The sequence below is a fragment of the Equus quagga genome, chromosome 10 (genome assembly GCF_021613505.1).
Source record: "Equus quagga isolate Etosha38 chromosome 10, UCLA_HA_Equagga_1.0, whole genome shotgun sequence".
Classification (NCBI taxonomy): domain Eukaryota; kingdom Metazoa; phylum Chordata; class Mammalia; order Perissodactyla; family Equidae; genus Equus; species Equus quagga.
Genome location: NC_060276.1, coordinates 119,418,525 through 119,438,744, shown reverse-complemented (window position 1 = coordinate 119,438,744; position 20,220 = coordinate 119,418,525). Strand labels below are relative to the sequence as shown.

Sequence of the window (20,220 nt, the reverse complement as noted above, 5' to 3'; positions counted from 1 at the left end):
TGGGACAAGAATTCTAGAGAAGGTGTCACTGTAACTTTATTTTTAACTTGAATTATCTCAGAATTGAGGTGTCTGATTATATACTGATAACAGACTTAAACTTCACTGTGAATTTTACAGAGAAGAATGAACAGTGTTTCTTTCAAATTAGACAGTGGGTAGGTATCATTTCTCATTTTTTTGTATCAATTTGTAAATGTTTTTCTTCCTGTATTACTGTGTGCATTATCCTCCAAATTTTTAGTCATTGTTACAAATTTGAAAACTTTGTTTTTATTGGTAGTATCAATAGTAAATTTCATAAGGTATTGTACATTTCAAAACAGTTGCTATCCTGCAGCTTTGGTTTCTGACAAATATATCATTTAAGATCACCCCTGAATCTTGACGCCATTATGATTACTTTTGATGGTTGTTATTGATTTGTAAGCTCACAGGATTGATCCATTGAATTTCCATGTCATAAAGAAATGGTACTTCAGTTGCTTTCACAGTCAATGAAAATATTAGAAAGTTTTCCCTACTGTTGACAGTTTTCAACCTCAAGTCTTAAAGCATATTTTATGAGATTCTTTTGAGCAATCTAAATTGAGTAAGATAACAGCAACAATAACAATAACAAAATTATTTTTGAAATCATGTGACCAAATATTTGTAAAATTTTAATCTTAAAATAAATTTAATCTCATGGAAAGTTGCAAAAATAATATCAAGAGTCCTTGCATACCCTTCACCTGCCTGTCCCTAATGTCAACATCTTGCGTTGCATTTAGTTTGTGTGTCTTCTTCCTCTCCTCCAAGCTCTGACAGTTCCTTAATTTTCACTTGTCTTATTTGACTTTAACACATTAGAAGAGTACGGATCAGTTATTTTGAGAATGTCCCTCACTTTGGATTGTTTGACATTTCCTCAACATGTTGAAGAACGAATGTTACATTTCTCACACCATTATCTCATTGCATGTGATCCATCAGGTATTAGTTTTGGTGGCTCCAAAAGGAGCAAAAGGAGTGAGTGAGTTTGCCATCAGATTTCATCTGGAAAGGGCGAAGGGCAGGATCAATTAGTTACTGTCTTTACAAGAAAAGATTTGGGGTTGCGGCAAAGAATATGGAAGAACCATTCCCTTCTGTAATCCTTGAAGCATTTTTATGGGGGTGTGGTTAACATTCTTCAGCTTCTAAATTCTGTATGAGTAGTTTAGAGTCCATCATTTTTATATATCCTTTGATTATCTTTTGGCCTGTGGAGATACCATCAACAGAGGATGCCAGGCTGAGAGGCAGACATAAACTGGGGGCATCCTTTATCTCTGTTCACTTCTGAACCTCACCCAGATAGTATCAAGCTGAAGGGTTTGGTAAGGGGACCTCCCTGTGGAAGTCTGATTCTAAGATAAACCTTGATGAACCCCAGATCCTGGTGTTAACATCTTTGCATAATTCTGTCCCATTGAGTGCTGGCTGTCTCAGTGATTTCCTTCTAACCTGCACAAGAGGGCAGATGTGATAGGATGTCACTTTTGTGATTAGTTCAAAAAGACTCTGATTTCTGTCTTGCTAGCCCTCTCTCTATCACCTTCTCCACTTATAAGGTTTGATGAATTAAGCAGCCATGTTAGAGAGGTCCACACAACAGGGAAATTAGGGTAGCCTCTGGCCGATTGTAATGGACTGAATGCTTGTTTCCCACCCAAATTCATATGTTGAAGCCCTAAATCCCAATCTGATAGTATTTGAGGTGGAGTCCTTTGGAAATAATTAGGTTTAGATGAGGTTGGGGCCACCAGGATGAGTCACTGCCCTTATAAGAAGAGAGACCAGAGCTCTCTCCTTCCCCAGGCACACAAAGAAGAGATCACGCACATACACAGGGAAATGGTGGCCACCTGCATGTCAAGATAAGAAGACCAAGAATGAAACCCTAGTTTGCTGACACCTTGATCTTGAACTTACCAGTCGTCAGAACTGTAAGAAATAAATATCTCTTGTTTAACTCACCCAGTCTGTGGTATTTTGTTATGGCAGCCTGATCAGGATACAACACCAGTTGAGATCTTTAATCCAACAACACCCAAGGAACTGAGTTCTGCCAACAGCTTGATTGAGCTTGGCAGTGGATCCTTCCCTAATCAAGCCTTCAGATGAGACTTCAGTTATGGCCACACCTTGATGGCAGTTTTGTGAGAGACCCTGAGACAGATGACCCAGCTAAGCCATGCCTGGACTCCTAACCCACAGAAACTGTGAGATAATGTGTGTTGTCTTAAGCCACAAATTTGTTATAATTTGTGATAAAGCAATAGATGACAACTCATAAGGATGCAGGATGCGAGGAGCAGGTAGAATCATGAGTTTCAGTTGAGAGGATGATTGGTGGCCAATGTTTTGAAAAAATAAAGTCCAGCAGATAATTGTCCATGGCAGTAAGTCAGAACTGGAGAATGTGTTACAAGGACCCAAAACATGTCTCATTATTTGCTCAAATATCTGAGTCTCTTCCATTTCCTATTTCATTTCTGTCTTATTTGACTCATCCCCAATACTGGCAGAAGCCAACCCCTGAGTTCAAAGTATCTTGTTTGCAAATGCAGCCCTCTGGAATTCTGGTAGTTACTTAGGTCTTTCCTGCCATTCTCTTGAATATTTGCTTTCAGTGCTCTTGCCAAAAGTTAGAAAATGAAAGAGGATAGTTTGGATGCTGGAACAAAACGATTGGTCCCTACCACTGGGTGTAGAAGATGGGTCTTATATAGGAAGGAGCTAGAGGGATCTGGATTGGAAAAACTGCTACTATTGCTAGGAAAGAACTGTTCTGGAGTGTAAATCAATAATTCACAATCTTCATCTGATAAAATTATTGTTAAGTAAGTCTTTCCAGTCAGGAAGAGGAGTCATTCATTCATGAGGCTATGAATAAAATCTGGAACAAATTTATGCAAATAGTGATTTTGCTCCTTTAATCAAACTTACTCTGGTAGGTGATAGCACTCAATAAAACATTAAATATCTCCCTTCCTTCCTTTGATGTTCTAAATCTCTTGTTCGTTATGGCTATAACATGCTCAATGCAACTAACTACATGAGAATCATATAGAACTAAATTATGATAAGAGGACTTAACTCACTTTAGCCCATTAAATAGCAAAGGAGACTGTTCTCATTTATATTTCAGTGGGCTATATCTGTGCAGAGCACAAATGTCATCACTGCATTTAGCAGGAGGCTAAGAAGAGATGTTAAGGAGGTAGAAGAGGGCAGTTTCTTTCAACCATCGCAAAAGGCAGAATGAGGAGAGTTGGTCTTAAACTTCAGCACAAATGAGTTAAGCAAATTTCATTAAAACATTTGGCATGAGGAAGTGTGGCCAAGTTCTGGAAATCTTCACATGGCAGAAACGATAACCCTTTCATTTTCAACTCCACATCAATAAAAAGATGAAAGACATATCATTGCCATCACACACGAATGAAAAGGGATGCTGAACGATATTTAACTATTCCATCACAGTTTTGGATTATAAACTGTAAACCTAATAAAAGAGAAAGAAAAATTAACTTATATTTCAAAGATTTAGTCGGAGAGAAATCACAGAATATGTGAAGCCTTACCTGGCCCCTACTTCCTTACTCCATTTCAACAGATTTGCTAGAAAGATGATGATAAGTTCGAAAATAATTGAAGAAATTAATTCATATGAGAATATTTTTTCCAGTAATTTTGCAACTTAAAAGAGGCCCATTGAGAGGAGGCAGTTTCTCGTAAAAGGATGACTTGTTATAATGTGATTTCAGACATCTGTGTCCTGTCAATCAGAGCAGGAGATGGGAGCAGGGGTTTCTTTGGTGCTATGCCCTAGTAGCAAACAATGTGATCAAAAATACTGTTCCGAAAGAGTGACTAAGTTAAAGGAATCAGCCCATGGCCATTATAAAGAATAAAAGCAGATCATAGTACATTATTTCCTTGAGAGCATGTGTTATTCTATGGTCAAACCACAGATTATATTGGTGGTATCCGTCCAATTCAAAACTGCATCAAAACATGACATATGTTAATAAGTGTGCTTTCTCAGTCCAAAAGTCCATGATCAAAAAAGGCAGGCCAGTGTACACCTTTGAAACAAAAACATTTGATTTAGGAATGAATATCCTCACCAGGACAAGGGAGGGATATCTAGCTGTATTTTACAAACATCTTTTGGGTGTGCATCTTTAATCCCCATGCCCTTTGATTTATTTTTCTTCCATCAACTTAAATTTATTTCCCCCACTAAAAGAAACTTTAAGGGTAGATTCACTCAGCAATAACAAGACAAATAGCCCCATTAAAAAACAATGAACTAAGGATTTGAATAGACTTTTTTCCAAAGAAGAAATATAAATGGCTATTAAACACATAAAAAGATGCTCAATATTGTTAGTCATTAGGGAAATGCAAATCAAAACCACGACCCCAGGGTGGCTGAAATTAAAAAAAAAAAAAGATGATAACATGTGTTGACAAGGATATAGAGAAATTGGAACCCTGATACAGTGCTGGTGGGAATGGAAAATGGGGCAGTTGCTTTAGGAAGCAATTTGGCAGTTCCTCAAAATGTTAAATTCTGGATTCTCCACCTACACATACTACTTGAACAATGTGTTTCTTCAGAAATGACGTCTAGGCACTTCTAAATCTGGTGCAACCATCCGTTCTCTGGGTTTTAAATACCATATACTGTTGAAGCTTGCTAATTTTACCTCTTCTCTGAGCTCTGGTGTCAGACACTTGACCTAGGCACTCAGATATCTCACAAGATTCCCCGTTTCTCATGTTCAGAACAGATATTTTGATTTCTTCACTAGAGTTCTTTTTTCCCTTCCTAATGACAAGAATGCTTACTCGCTTCTGCTCATTGAGTAAACTTTTGGTTTATTCTCTTCCATACCTGCCCTTGCCCATCCAAAAGTAAGCCCCTGAGCTTCCACTCCCAGAACACGGATGGAAGCCATCTGTTTCTCTTCTTCTGTACCATTTCATGCAAGCCACCTCCTCCCCTCTTGGCACTGCTGCCTTGACTTTAAACTGATTACCTCGGGCCAGCTGGCGGTGCAGCGGTTAAGTGCGCATGCTCTGCTTCGGTGGCCCAGGGTTCACCGATTCAGATCCCTGGTGCGGACATGGCACTGCTTGTCAAGCCTTGCTGTGGTAGGCGTCCCACATATAAAGTAGAGGAAGATGGGCATGGGTGTTAGCAGGGCCAGTCTTCCTCAGCAAAAAGAGGAGGATTGGCAGCTGTTAGCTCAGGGCTAATCTTCCTCCAGGAAAACAAAAACAAAAAACAACTGTTCACCTCACTGACCATCTTGCCCTCCCCACTCATCCTCTGACCTCTGCATGCTTTCTTGACCTGTTGATGCATGCCTCATGTCACCATTCTGTTTAAACCAGTAGTTTCCCAGTGACTTTATAGGAATCTATCAATCTCTCACCAGGACTACAAGGTCATAGATTTGGCTCCTGCTCACATTTACAACCTCACATTTTGACCTACCCACTCCCTCTGCATTCCAGTCCCCCAAGATTTCCTTCAGTTCTTATACAGGTCCTGACCTCCTCTAATGAGTGCTCTTCTGTTTAGACATTTCCTCCCTGCCTGCCTTTAAACATTTTCAAGATGGGCTCCTTCCCATCCTTCAGGATTCAGCTCTGCCAAACTGTCACTTTTCCTGGGCAGTTCCAGTCCAAGTATGCAGGCCACTCACCTATTTTATTCCATCACCAAATCCTGTACAATTAAGAACACCTCAGTTTGAAACTGCGATTCTTTATCCTAATTCCTACTGTATACCTTCTCAACTAAACTGTAAACTCTTCTTCTCTCTGAAACTTAGTGTGTCCCAGAAGCTAGCAGGAAATCAGGCACATAAAAATCACTAAATAAACATCGCTTAAATAGACTGATTTTTAAGAAAGATCTTTTGGTACAAATCATTTGGCACTTCAGGACATTAGTCTCCTCAGCTGTAAAAACAAGAACATCTCATAAAGGATCACGTGTCAATATATTCTAACAGTACGGAATTCTTTTAGTGGTGCCATGCAATAAATTTCATGGTAAAATAGAATTTCGAAGGAAATTTCCAATGAAAAATGTAACATAAACTAGGCATTAGAGCTTTTATGGAACACAATCTTTTGTATGATGCAAAATTCACGTGTCCCAATTGAGCCTTCTGCATCGCATAATTCACTTCTTTCAAGAGCCGTAGTTGAGAATGACGTAGTTCTATATATTCCTCTTCCCATCATTTTGAAATAATTATCATCTTTTCCTAGAACCGATTTTACAAGAACGAAATACAATAATTCTCCAATTTGTATTGAAAGCAGTGGAAATTTCCCCAGTTTGAGACGCTGTAAATTCCCAATATACTATTTTGGAGATTTTTTTTAACTTTCAGAGGATGTACCATGAATCCAAGGACATTAACAAAATAGATGTGCATATACTCTTGTTAAAAGTTCCACTTCGCTGCTGATTGAGAGTAAAATCCAAGTTGGGTTGTTGCTTCTGTTTCTTCCGGGAAATTGAATAAAAGAAGTGTTCATTGAGCTGGAAAGGATTCTACAAAACCGTAGAATCTTCCTCTTTAAAATAAGTTCAACTGTCATATGGCTCTACATGCCGGATGGTGATAAGTGCCTTAATAGAGCTTTTGGAAAGATTGATGGAAAGTCTTGTCATCTGAGTTACATTTCCTATGTCAACACACTCCCTGTGTCACATCATCCACCATCCTTTTCTCTTCTTTTCCACCTCAAGCTTTCACTGTCTGCTGACATAGAGCAGACAGCACCACCTACTGGGTCACTTGCATGGCTTCACAGGACACATTGAATTTATTTGTACTTTTTCTCTGTTAAAATATTTTTTCTGATTGTAATATTAATATACATGCAGTTAAAAATAGGGAAACCTAAATATGTTTACATTATTATTTACATTATTTATATGACATTATTTATGTTATAATCCTAAAAACACTTGAGGGAAGAAATGAAGAATGTTAAGTAATTTATCCAATGTTAAGCAGCCAGTAAGTGTGGGAGCTGGAAATTGAAATCAGTCTGGTTTGACACCAAGTTCTCTCGCCTCGCACAAAATATTGTCTCCAGGTGAGAGAAGTGGAAGATGAGAGAATCATTGTCTAATGTTCTTATAATAACACTTTTTCCAAGGACCTCGATCAACTTCATAGAAAGAATTTTTAATGGCTTAGTAAAACATGTATATATGTAAAACATATATATGGTAAAATTTATATGTGTATATTCTTTATATTTATAAGTATATAATATACATTTATTTATATATTTACATATATAAACACATACGATATATATTTACCATATACAGTATATGTTTTACACACACACACCCCCCACACACACACTTCCTTAGCCATACATAATATAGTCTCTGTGTGTGTGTACATCCTTCAAGTAAAAATATTTTCTAAAACAGTGAGCGAAATTTAGCCTTTGATTTTCCTCCAAGAAACAATAAAGACGTAGATCCCAACTGGATTGAAGAAAATTGACCTCAGTTATAACCTTTTTACATTTGCAAGTACTGTCTTTTATGGTGCTGGAACAAGGATGTGAAAAATGAGAGATTTGCCACATTGGCTGTCAACAGAGCTCTAATCTGGTATTTGTTCTGCTTTGATGGAGGCATAATGCCATTATCTAGACCCCAAGTTTCAACAAGATGCTAATACTAAAAGACTAACTGCACACCCCAAGTATTTCCTTTTAAATATTTATGTAGGCTTAAATTACTTTGAAATACAGGATAAAGATTGTGCTTATCTAAAGATCATTCAAATAGCCCAAGGAAAGTAAATATTTATGTTCAAATACTGTCTATAGCATTTACAAGAGTAAATCAGAGCAAATATACAATTGTTATGTTTCAAAAGAATAGTTTATATGCTCTACAGACCTTTTTCTCCCCACCAATTAGTTACGAATGTGTATATATATATATATTTATACTGAATATGTGTGGGAGTGTGTGCAATATTTACTATATATTATATACTATATATGTGTCAGTATTTTTGTATAATATATAAATATACAGCCATCTTAGATAATAAAATTATATATAATTTAATTTTTATATATTATATATAATATGCATTACAGCCAGTATAACAATATATATATATATACACATGTATAGTATACTTACTACTATATATGAATATATATGTATACACACATATGTAAAGACCTCTTACTGATCAAGAAATTTAAGGAAAAATTTCTAATCACTTTTTGTTCCATAAAAATCTTGCAAAATTGCCCAAATCATATTTCTCCATGTCATCACTTCTCTTCCTCCTTGCAGGCAGATTATTAGGATTTCAACATCCTCCTATAGTGCCTGTGAGTGTGGATATGTGTGTGATAATCATAGGGATGAAGGGTTAGCAGTTGCTCCTTAACATTCACATCCCCTGCTTCTTTTAAGATCAGATGTACCATGTCTGGGCTGCCTCCCACCTACTCAATGCAACTTTCTCTCAATTTGTTTTATGGCCTCCTCTAAATATAGTTCAGTATTATATTCTAAACGTTCTCATATTCTCTTTTTCCTTACAGTGTGTCTGCACAGTCTCCCAAGAGGTGTCTTTCCTCCTAAGGTAGATAAACAAAGCATGCTCTTGTATTTGTGTATATCCTCACAGGACCTAGTTGAGTGCTAGATGTAAAGATGCCAAATGAATAGAGAGAAAATGAAAAACAAATGATGCCAGGCTGTTAGCAGAGTTCCTAGAAGTCGGCAGGATAGAGTGATGGTACCACTTTCTTCACATACTCCCTGGGAACAAACTTGAAAAGGAATCAGATTACCCAGGACCCTGTGAGATTTATATGAGTTTATAATAAATTCTCAAATCTGCCATTTTGTTTTATCTTTAAGTGGATTCTGGGGTGCAAGCAGCAGAAACACAGTCTCTCATTAGCTGATGAACACGTGGAAATTAAGTAACTTGTTCAAGGTCACTTGACCTTCATTTGGCCAGAGGAGCAGAAAAATTCAGACCTGATTTTGGTCCACAGCTCCCGATGCTTCACTCTTATTCAGACACATGGCTTGTAGGTTAACTAACCAGCTTCCTTAGCACAATGATACACAGCTTTCCCTTGGGAGGTTGAATGTGGATTTATTCCCATCAGTGACAAAGGAAAACTGCTTTTATTTTACTTATTGATGTTTCTCTTGTGATTATTCATTGATAATAAAAAATACATGTCCTAAAATTGCTGGCCTTATTTACAATTCTGCAAGAAAGTGCCTTGTCATTTACTCTTCTGTACACACATCTTAAGAAATACCAATGAGACCACCGTTGGTATCAGCATCCACTCCTCCCAAGAAACACAGTATCTATACTCCTTAGGCTGCAAAGTAGTTTCCACTAATAGCTCAGTCCTAAATAAGGGGTCAAGGGGAAGCTGGAGCAAGGTGCATTTCTCTGTTTCCCCTCATTGGCACACTTCAGATTATATGGCCTCTACCATCTATACAAAGCGAGGAGGCTAACAGCTAGTTTTAGATTGAAAATGTGCACAGTAAAAACAGACATTCTGCATAACCGTATTCTATATAGTACTATTATTTTAACAATTGACCCTTAATACTATATCTTCTGTGCATTAGGCTAGCAACAACTACACTTTTTTTTTCCCATTAAAAATCTATAAGGTGTTGTTCAGACCACAAACTGCATTACACTTTCTCTTCAACACACTTCTTTTCAGAGTGCTGTTGACACATGTCCGTTCCAACAAATTTACAGTCCTCTCCAATTTGATTCTTCTGGCTGGAGGAAGTGGCCTTCCAGTCCAAATTGGATTTGTTATTGGAAAGAACGGGCAGGTGGCGTACCTTGCTCTCTGTCATTTTGTCGCACTATTGGTCTTATGGAGCAATCATTAAAAATTTAGGATGAAATAGAATAGGATTCATGACAAATTTATGTGTATGCCTCATATGAAACTCCCTTCTGAGGTGATTTTGCTATTACAGTTCAAAAAAAAAAAAGAAAAAGAAAGATGCTATTCCAAATAGGATGTGTTGTAGGATGAAGAAAAATGACGTGAAGTGCAGAGAATAGGAACATAGGTTTGGGTTTTGTGGAAGTAGAATATTCAGTGAGAAAAATCCCCATAAGATGTTCAAAGGAATGAGTACTGAGTTAATTGAAGGGACAAAGTATCACCGTCATCCACTTATTTCTAATTTCCTCTCTTATGTAGCCTTCATTGGAGTTCATGATATCCTTAATGAAGTGCCTCAATACCCTACAACAGGGCTAAAATCTAGGGGTAAGGGAGGAGTTGTGAAATCTATGGGCATCCAAATAGTGCTTGAGTCATGAAAAATCTTTGCATTTATAATGATGATTTGTCTTTGATTTTGGATGTTCTTGCAAGTTAAAGAGACCCACTAGGCAAGAGCTGTTACAAGGCTAAACTGCATCTGGAACAGGAAATTTCAATCAGGAATGTTCCTTCTCTGGCACTCTCTTTCTACTTCTTCCCTCCTTCTCCTCCCAGGGTTGTGTGCTTCCTCTCAATTCACATCATCTTGTCGTGTATTTGACTTGATCTTGCTACTGCAGGGGTCCTAAGCTAACCTCATGGAATCTCTCTGCCTTCACCTCTGCTTCAAACATGCCCATTTTGTGTTCCTTTTCTGTTTTTATTGGGAGAGACTCTCGTTCATCTGGATCGCCATTATTATTATTATTATCATCATTATTATTTTGTAATGGAGGCATTGAGCTTTTCTTACTGAGCAGCCCACAGGCTATACTGATGGAGAAAAATTGGGGGAAAAGAATTAACATTCGAAAAAGTGATTAAATCTAAGAACCCCCCCCCCCACACACACACACACATTCACTGCATGATCTGCCTCTCTATCAAGACAGGAAATAAGAGAAATGACTTAAAATATGCATGAAATTGAACTATTGTCCCAAATTATATTGAGTTCAAGACAACTACTACAGCATACGACTGTGTGGACATGTAGCAGGGGGGGCTCCCATCTAAGATAAATAAAGGTGACGTGGGCTCAGTCATACACTGTTTGCTAACGGGATTATGGTGGTATTTACTTATATTAATTGTATGGTGGGTTGATATAATGAAAGTCAAATTTCTGAGGATAATTCATAGAAATCTTGTATTATGTGGTTCCAATGTTTCTCTCAACGTAAGCGGGCAATAGAGTGTGATGTGGTCAATGAGAGAATTAAATATAAGGCACCTACAGCTTCTCGGTGTAAACACCAAGATGAGAATCCACGCATTCTAGGAAACGTGGCTCCAAAGTGGATGCTCTTTCTATTAAATTATTTTTCCAAGAGTTCCAATTTTTCCAAAGAGTCCATAAACCCAAGAGTTCAAACTCCTTCGAGGACAAAGGTAAAGGTAAGATTTAATTTTCATGGCCACAGCTGAAAGTCACATTTCGTCTGACTTTGTACACTAAAACACTTACAAAGATAGCATAATTTTGAAGTCACAGACCATTTCTTCAAAATCAGAGAAGACAAAATCATCCATTTCTCTCTTTAGCCCAAGGCTGGAAAAATATTTCCAGGGGCCATTTTAGACAATAACTGTCATCTGCTAATTTTTTTTATAAAGGGAATGTTAATATGTTTTTCCAGCACACACAGATCACCAAACGCTCACATACTTTTGCATACTTTCTGAACACATGATATCAATTGTTATTTTCTCTGGTCATCCCAATAATTAGTTCAAAATACAAAATGTTAGTTGTCCACATGACATCTTATATATGCCCCCAATGAACAGAGAGACACACCTTAAAATGTTAACTTGTGCCTTATTTCTGAGAGTGCATGGGATACACGTAAAAGTGATTGCAAAACGATTTGGAAGAACAAGGTTAAACCTTCTTAGGTGATGAGTAGCATTTAGGTCTGTAATAAAAATGTACCTAAAGGGAGTCAAAGGTGACCAGATGCCCCCTTAATTTCTCTTTCTGTTAGGACTATGCCAGCTCATAAATTAGAATGGCAGAGGTAGGGAGAGACAGGATGGAAAACACCACATATAAATATGTGATAGATATTAAAGAGGGGATTAGTTTTCCTAAATGACAACAATAAACAATAGTAATTTTTTTTCCAGAAACTGGGATCTGGTCTCAGTCAGGGTCTGGTTGTTATTCCAACGCCATGAGGGCAGAAGAAGGAGCTTCTGAAACAGCCATGCAGGATTGGCCGCTGCAGTCAGATCAGATAATGAAGGTTCCTCATGCTGCCTGAGTCTGGGGAAATGGGGTTCCTGCTGCACTTGTATGGGGACAGCTCAGTGCATTGGGGCTCACTCGGTTCTTCTCACAGGCACATATTTCACAAAACCTGTGCTGAGGCCACGCCATTTAGGTCGCGAGTACAGGAAAATCTTTGGCTACGAACAGGTTTCTCTCTGCTTTCTCGTCATTCAAACGTCGCTTCTTTCAAAACCTGGTTTTATAACATGTTTGGCAAACATTCTGCAGAGGCACCCTTTTCTTTTCCTATGTGATAAATTATTTACAATGTGTCCTTGTGTGACTCTCTCTCCTTTTTACTCTCCAACCTTCATATGCCAAGTTCCTGTTCTATGTTCACCCATTCAGGTGAGATGCAGGGAGAGCAAGCGTTTGAAAATGTTATTTCAGCAAAAATGAGATCCCAATATTTAATGACACGAAATGGACCTAACATCGTAGGAAAAACAATAAGAAAAACAGATAAGTTACTTTTTTAAAATAAACTGACACTCCTCAAGATTCTATATGCATTCTGAACCTAATCTGTTTGTGTGCACCAGTGTGTGTGTGTGTGGGGGGGGGGGGCGGTGTACATGAAAAGAGTTTTAAAAGTTAAAGCTATCAGTTTTCTCAAGGCATAGAGAGATGACAGTATTTTTTTATTTTCCAAAATCCCTCTAAGGGCCGTATGTTTCCTACGGACCAGGTACATCAGATGATAGCTGATAAGCACTCAAGAGCAAAACTGACTTTACCACTGAGACATAATAATGCTTCTAATATTGGAAATGGGGCACCATCTGATTTCCCGGTTATTATGGGACATGTTTAGGGGTGTATTTTCTGGTGCCAGTAATGTATCTTCCCATTTTCTTCCTACATCAACAGAAACACTCAAGTCCAAGGTCCTGCATTCAGGACCTGGCAGGAGGGGCTTAGAAGAATTTTTCTGCCAAGGCTTCTCCTAGCCCTAACCCCTGGCCATTTTTCTCAATTCCCAGCAGCCTGCGGTCAGTCCTCTTGGGAGCTAATGACCTCAGGAGCTAGTCTGAAGACTTCCCTTTAGTAGATTCCACCTGTTCCTTCGGACCAGGTTTTTCTCCTTTTTGGCCAATTGTGCACTAGAAGGCAGTGTCTCCCATTTTCCCTAAAGCTCTGGCCTCCAAAAAACACAATTATTTGTAGGTTTTCTAAGAATTTGTGCTGATAGTCACTTTTCAGAAACATAGGATTGTAAAAGACCTCTCTTTGTATATCCATTTCCATAAATATAATAATGAGAATCTGCAGAGAAAGTATCACTTTTACTTCCCTTGCAGAAGGTAGATTTTTTTCTTCCCAATCAGGCAGACCAAAATACGTGAGATAATGAGTACATTTCAAGGAAGCTCTGACAAAGTAAAAACAGGTCTGGCATGTGTCAGCTAGTAACTAGCCTGATAATCAATGGCTAAGTCATGGAGGGGGTGGCCCGCACTACATCTAAAAATAATTCAAGACAACCTCACATGAAGGTCATCCACAACCATCAAGGGATAAGACAAAAACAGGGACAGTCTGTAACCACTAAAAGTGACCCAACATTGTCTTTTATTCCAAGATTTCTTTAGTGATAACTCTAGCCATCCTCTGTTCCTCTTACTTCCAGCTGAAAGTTATTGACACCCAATTATCCAGAAAACAACCAATCCAGAACAAATTCTTGCTCCATTTAGCCCTCCTAAAACCACACAGCATAAGCCCAAGCCCTTGTCTACCCATCTGAACTCCTCAGCCAGGTGGCTCACTGGTCTTGCGTGTGCCTTGCCTTTGCTGCAGCAAGTTACCAAACTTGACTCAAATGTGCTCAGGGTCATCTTTGATCATTGCATTTTATCAGTTCTAGAATGTGCAGCTATAACTATGCAATGTTTGGTTTTTTTTCACTTTTTGCTCACTCCTTATCCCTATTCCCACTACCTTTGAAAGGATGATAGTAATTCATTTCTCAAAGAGATTGCTCTAGCTGCCTACTTAACTCTTTCTCTGCACCCAGGACCCCCTGATTCAGACCATCCCCAAGCTGCTTCTAGAGTGAATGATCTCGAATCATGCTCCCCAAAACGCTTGAGGATAGTTGGGAACCAGCAAGATCTGCATTGCTTTGAGGGCTTGTTAGAAATGTAACTGTCATCCACCCAACCCCTGTTGAATCAGAATCTGCACTGTAGCCCAATGTCCAGCACATTCTTGGAAGAGTAATCGTTGAAAAGTCCTGCTAACTATCACAAATATGCTCACACCACTTTTGTGCAATCTTTCATCGCCTCCTGCTTGAATTCAGGAGAATGTGCAAACTGTGTATCTTGTGATTTGAGGCATTTTATCAGATGGATGATGTAAACGTCATTCCCTACACCTTTCCAAACAACACCTTCTATTTTTGAGCCCATGACAAAAAAGCCATGGTTCCCCAAATTTCCTGTCTTCACACTTCAAAGGCACAATTTATGTCTTCCAAGAGCACCCACCACCCTTGTTGCATCAGCATGGACTCCCACATATTTGGAGACACATGGTTTGGGGTAGCATCCTACAGAGCACTCTCCATTCTTCCCAGATGAAGTTAAGGGTCTGTGTCTAGACTTCCACTGGGTGCCATCTCCAACACCCACTGCCACTCTCATTGCTGTACTTCCCTGTCTTCCACTTTGAGTTCTAGAACGGTAAAAGCTGTTTACTTCATTCTTAAGGCCAGCCCCAGCACAGGGCTGGGATGAAGGAGATGCTGGGTAAAGGTTTACTGAATGAATGAATGAGTGAGCGAAAGAGTGAGCGAATGAATGAATGAATTTATACATTTTTACCATTCCTCGAGTTATTCAGAATGGCCAAGAATGCATAAAATGGTGCAAAAAATAATGACTGCCCCTCTGCCTAAAATTTACTAAAGATTCAATTCTAAATCCATGAAAATTTTCATTAAACATATATGTATACTATATATGCATATAAAACATTGCTTATATATTTATAAAATATTTAGATATGATACATACTATGTATGAGATAATATCTGTATATTTATGTGTAAATAATATTTTATATTATTTCTATATTTATTTCTAATTATAAATATAATTATATTTTCTACATAAATATATTAATATATTTGTATTATAATAAATTAAAATGATATATTATTATTTAAGTAGATTATATTTATTATTATTTACATATAATATATATCCTTTGTGCCTCACATACAGGAAACGACCTGAGTCCCACATCTAAAACAATTCAGAGTTCAAATATAGTAACAGTCACAGTATTTACTGCTTTTCTTTATCTGATAATTAGCTAGTATTACCATGACGTGCATGAACTTGACTTAGCAATTTTTGCCATATCCCTTATTGGTGAAAAGTTTGGGCTCTGAAGACACACTATCTTGCTTTGAATCTAAGTTCTGCTTCCTCAAAGCTTAGTTTCCCATTCTCAGCTTCTTCAGTTGTCAAATAGGACTAATACAGATGCCTGCTCCTTAGGGCCACTGTGAATTGCAAGTTAGAAAAGGAATGGTGACATGCACAGTAAGGGCTTGACAAATTAGCTCTCATTGATGGGATAGTAATTTTCTGCCTCTTGAATTTTATTTGGTAGAATTTTTTGCTGTAACTTGAAGATATACTCAGATAAGGCTCTCTGAAAGCTTTAACGCATTTTATGTCAAACACAACTCAAAACCCAGCAACATAAGAATTGACTGTGGTAGAAGTAATGAATCCAAGTGTTCCACTTCAGAAAACATCTTCTTATCATGAGTCTCACCATCCAGGGCTTCCTTTTCCAGTGTCAGGCCAGTAGAAGTTCCCCAACAGTGGCATGAAAACTGTGCCAGGACAGACTTTAAGAAACCGAGCTGTTACAAACTGAGTTTTCCATTTATAGTCTATGTCAGATGTACCACTTAGCTTTTAAAATTAAAAAGGCATTCAAAGAAGGAAGGAAGCAAATGAAATAGGCCACCTACAAAAAAGAACGGACGCATAATTATCTGCACAAAGCATTAGAAAATACTGTGATATTTTATTATTAAAAATGCTGCTGAAAAGTTTATACATATGTGTCCAGCCATATATATCTTCTATCATTACTTAAGGCAAAATCAAAAACAAAATCGCAAAATAATAACCCAAGAAACCATTAAACCCTGCGTGCCTTTGAAGGTCAAGAATAAAAGCCTAGGAAAGTGTTTTTTTTAACTTATTTTTTTCTCATTTTTTTCTATTTTTTCTCTTTTTTATAGATAGCAAGTATATTTTATTCTCATAGAACTCTATGAAGATTCTATAACTTCTTTCCATGTAGAAATAAGATATTATTTAAGGTGTATTAAATTGCTTTTGAACATAATCCTCTGTAAAAGCTAAAGTTATTCACTTAACAAGAACTCTTTTTTTTTTCCTTATCCAAATATCACAAGCCTGATACATTACTGTGCATATTGCTAGCAGAAGACAATTGGAAATACTAAACAAATACTGGAATTCACATTACAAACATACTGGACCAACATTGATGCCAAGCATCACTTCCTTTGTGGTTTCATGGAGAGCTTATTTGCCATAGCCCAGCTGGGGTAATACATAGCTTGCAGAAATGGCCCGACGATAGCTTTAGAAAATGATGAATGGGGGACAAAAATCTTATCCATGACACCTCTAGCTGCAAGAAAGGAGTGTTGCTTCACTGTGTGCAAAGTTGGGATTATATTTCACATATGTATATACAGAGAATCACTCTCAAATTCAAATCAAGATAAAGAACAGAATTTATTGTGTGACTTTTATATGCATTTCTAAGACCTGTCTTGTTCTAGAGGGCATTTTCAAACACTCTGATATCTATCGCTACAGTTTTAGTTCAGGGGTTCTGTATTCAAAGGTGTGTGATGGGGCAAGGAAGTTGGACTACCTTTGTGGAGAATGCCCAACTTAGCAATGACTTTCAAGACTGGGTTTCTAGAATAACCACAATCAAGCCCAGAGACATTATCTTCAAATATCCTTGGCTACTATTTCCTGGTGTTGCAATAATTTTTAAAAGGCAAATATAATCAGTTATTATTTTTTCCTTCCATTTTATGACGTTCAAAACATTCCTTAAGGTAAATTGAAAGGACAGTGTGAAGATGACAAGTTGTCGGAGGGACAAATATGTGGTCACCAAGTTGTCAATTTAAAATAAGTGAATAATTTCCATATGTAATCCTGACAGTGAAGCTAACCTAACTTCCAGGAAAATCCATGCAAAGCACTTTAATGTTCTGTCTTTTTTGTTTTCTTTCTATAATATTCATTGATCGGTGACTGATACACACAAACCCACAAAAAGCAGTATTTTTAGACAAGCATATGTTTTATCCCATAAATGATATAAAGAATAAAAAAAAACCTGCTTACTGATAAATAAGGGATTTACTGCTTCAAAAAAAAAGGAAAGACACATGGCCTCCTTCAATCTGATTAGCTAAGCTGAGCAGGTACTTCACCAGCCAAACTCTTCCGCAGCTGCTGGGGAACACAGAGCCGTATTTACTCGGCAGGGCATGGCCCCACCAAAGGCAAGCTTTCTTTCCTTTTTGGCAGGGTCCTGGGGTGGGAAGCAACTCTTCCTAAACATATTCAGAGAACCAGGACTACAGAATGAGATTTGTATTTTGTTTTTCCTGCTGTCTCTCTGCATGTGCGTGTCTCTAATTCAGAAAGCTTTAAAGAGACTCCACGTTGGGGATCCATCTTTGTGTTGCAACTTCATGAAGGCTTAACACACAAAAATGAAAGTTTCCTAAAACAACAGTCTCCTAAAAATGCTGTCGCATGCACTTGTGCAACCAGAAAAGGGGAAAGAGCCCAGTCACACAGAGGGTCTGGGTCTGCTGTGTGACACCACATCTTCCTACAAATGAAATGTGTTAGAAAACCCCGTGTCTTCATTTACCACAAGTAATTAAGAAGAAAACCCTCCTTTGTCCTGGAGGAAACAGAGGTGATAGGACTAATGTATATATATATATTTATATACATACAGACCACAATGGAAAGCACAATCTTGCTAAAATTAGCTCTTTCAAACTGAAAACACCAATAAAAGCTTTTTTGTTCATTTTTTGTTTGTTTTCTGTGTGTGTTTTTGTTTAAACTCACAGCTATATACATTTTTTTTTTACAAAGTTTCTTAAATATAGTTCAGGCTGGCAAAACATCTCTTTGCACAGAACTATACGTATGTTACTGCATAGTCAGTTCTTTTATTTTAATAATAAAATTCTACTTTTCCTTCTCTCTAGATTACAGCTCCATATGCTGGGTAAAAGCCCATAAACTCTTTCTTCACTCAAGTAGAGCCATCCATCATATGGCACATAAAGAACTTTTTTTTTCCAATCATAATTTAAAAAAAAAATTTTGTCCCTGGCTGAGTTCCAGAAGTGTCAGCTTCTATTGTTATGTTGGAAACAGGAAACATCCAGGTCCTTGAAAAGGTGATGTCCTAGTCACACTAAACATTTGTTGGAGTGGTGGAGATCTTAAAGCAGTATTATAACAGCAATGTATACTTTTCACATTTCATAGGGTCAGAAGTTGATGTTGTCATACTGGGAAATGCCAATGGGATGGGTCTGCAGGGACACAATGATGACTCTTTAACTTTTTTGTCCTAAGTCAGTGGGATGGAAAACATTCCTTGTGTAAAGATGTTGCTTCTCTCTTCTTTCTCTCTTCAATGTTGCTGAGAGGAGGAGCAGAGGGAAGGAAGGGAAACGGCAAAGCTATACTCTAGTGGTTGAATGTCCGTGGGGTAAATTTGTACTGTTTTGTCCTCCACTGAAGGTATTGAAGGTGTGCAAAGGCTGCATCCCCGTCAGTGTGTTTGGAATCATGGTGATGGTGTTTGGTGTCATAAGTGGGATGTCATCTGGGGACCTGCGCAGCGTGAGAGTGTAGTCTGGTGGACAGGTGAGCCTCAGTGTGTCATGAGCTTGGAGGGATTCACACTCATGATCGTGCTCCAGCTGTTTCATCTGCAGTGACATGATCTCTTCATTCTGGATGTGAGCAATGTCATTCGTTGTATTTCTCTGAGGACTGGGGCGCCTGTGCGTCTCATGGCGTCTCTTGTCCTTCTTGTAGTACAGCGCAGCAAATGCCAAAATGTTCAGGAAGAGTAAGGAAGCCCCTACGGCGATGGTGACACTTAATTCAGTGGAATAATCCCGTTTGGTTTCAATGAGGACGGTTGTGTCCTCAGGCCCTGTTTTATGAGGGTCCTTGGAGTGTTTGGGATTGTTAGCAGGAGTGATTGCTGGGCGTTTGGTTGTTGGCCATATCTTGGCAGGAGATCGCCGGGTTCCATAGGGAAAGGAGGTCATGTCAGGAGGAGGGACCTTTGTGGTTGTTGAAACATACTGGAATATCTCATTCAAGTTGTGCAAGTGAGGGACAAGTTCCAACCAGAAAGCCACTTTTGTAGCTCGATAGTGATCCCTCACTCTGGGTTTCAGGCCAATATGCAGATATAGCTGGTCTTTGGGGTTATACTTGGACCAGGCCACTTCCTCAAAGCGATTGGGTTTTGTGTGAATGAACTTGGTATCCTGAGGAACTGGCTGATTAGGGTCACTGGGGACAGAAGGAAGAAAAAAGAGAAAGAAGGTCACATTCTTCCACATGTGACAAGTAAATCTCTTAATCAAATAAACCAGGAAATTATGATCAGTTAATCACACATGTTTATTGATGAGCACCAAGTACCCAAGTAGCAATAGATACATCCTGCTTTCATCCAAACAAGGCTACCATTTTGTCTTTTCCCTAAAA

The 20,220-nt window shown here is 38.2% G+C and overlaps 1 protein-coding gene across 2 annotated transcripts in view; it reads right to left on the bottom strand.

Moving 5' to 3' along the window:
* Positions 1-16,455: 16,455 nt before the first annotated feature.
* Positions 16,456-20,220, bottom strand: part of NLGN4X (neuroligin 4 X-linked) — a 293,155-nt gene continuing 289,390 nt past the window's right edge. For both annotated transcript variants that reach the window (XM_046672744.1, XM_046672745.1), the window contains one exon: positions 16,456-20,022. In XM_046672744.1, coding sequence (XP_046528700.1) covers positions 19,173-20,022 — 850 coding nt within the window. In that variant the 3' untranslated portion in view covers positions 16,456-19,172. The remainder of the gene's footprint in view (positions 20,023-20,220) is intronic.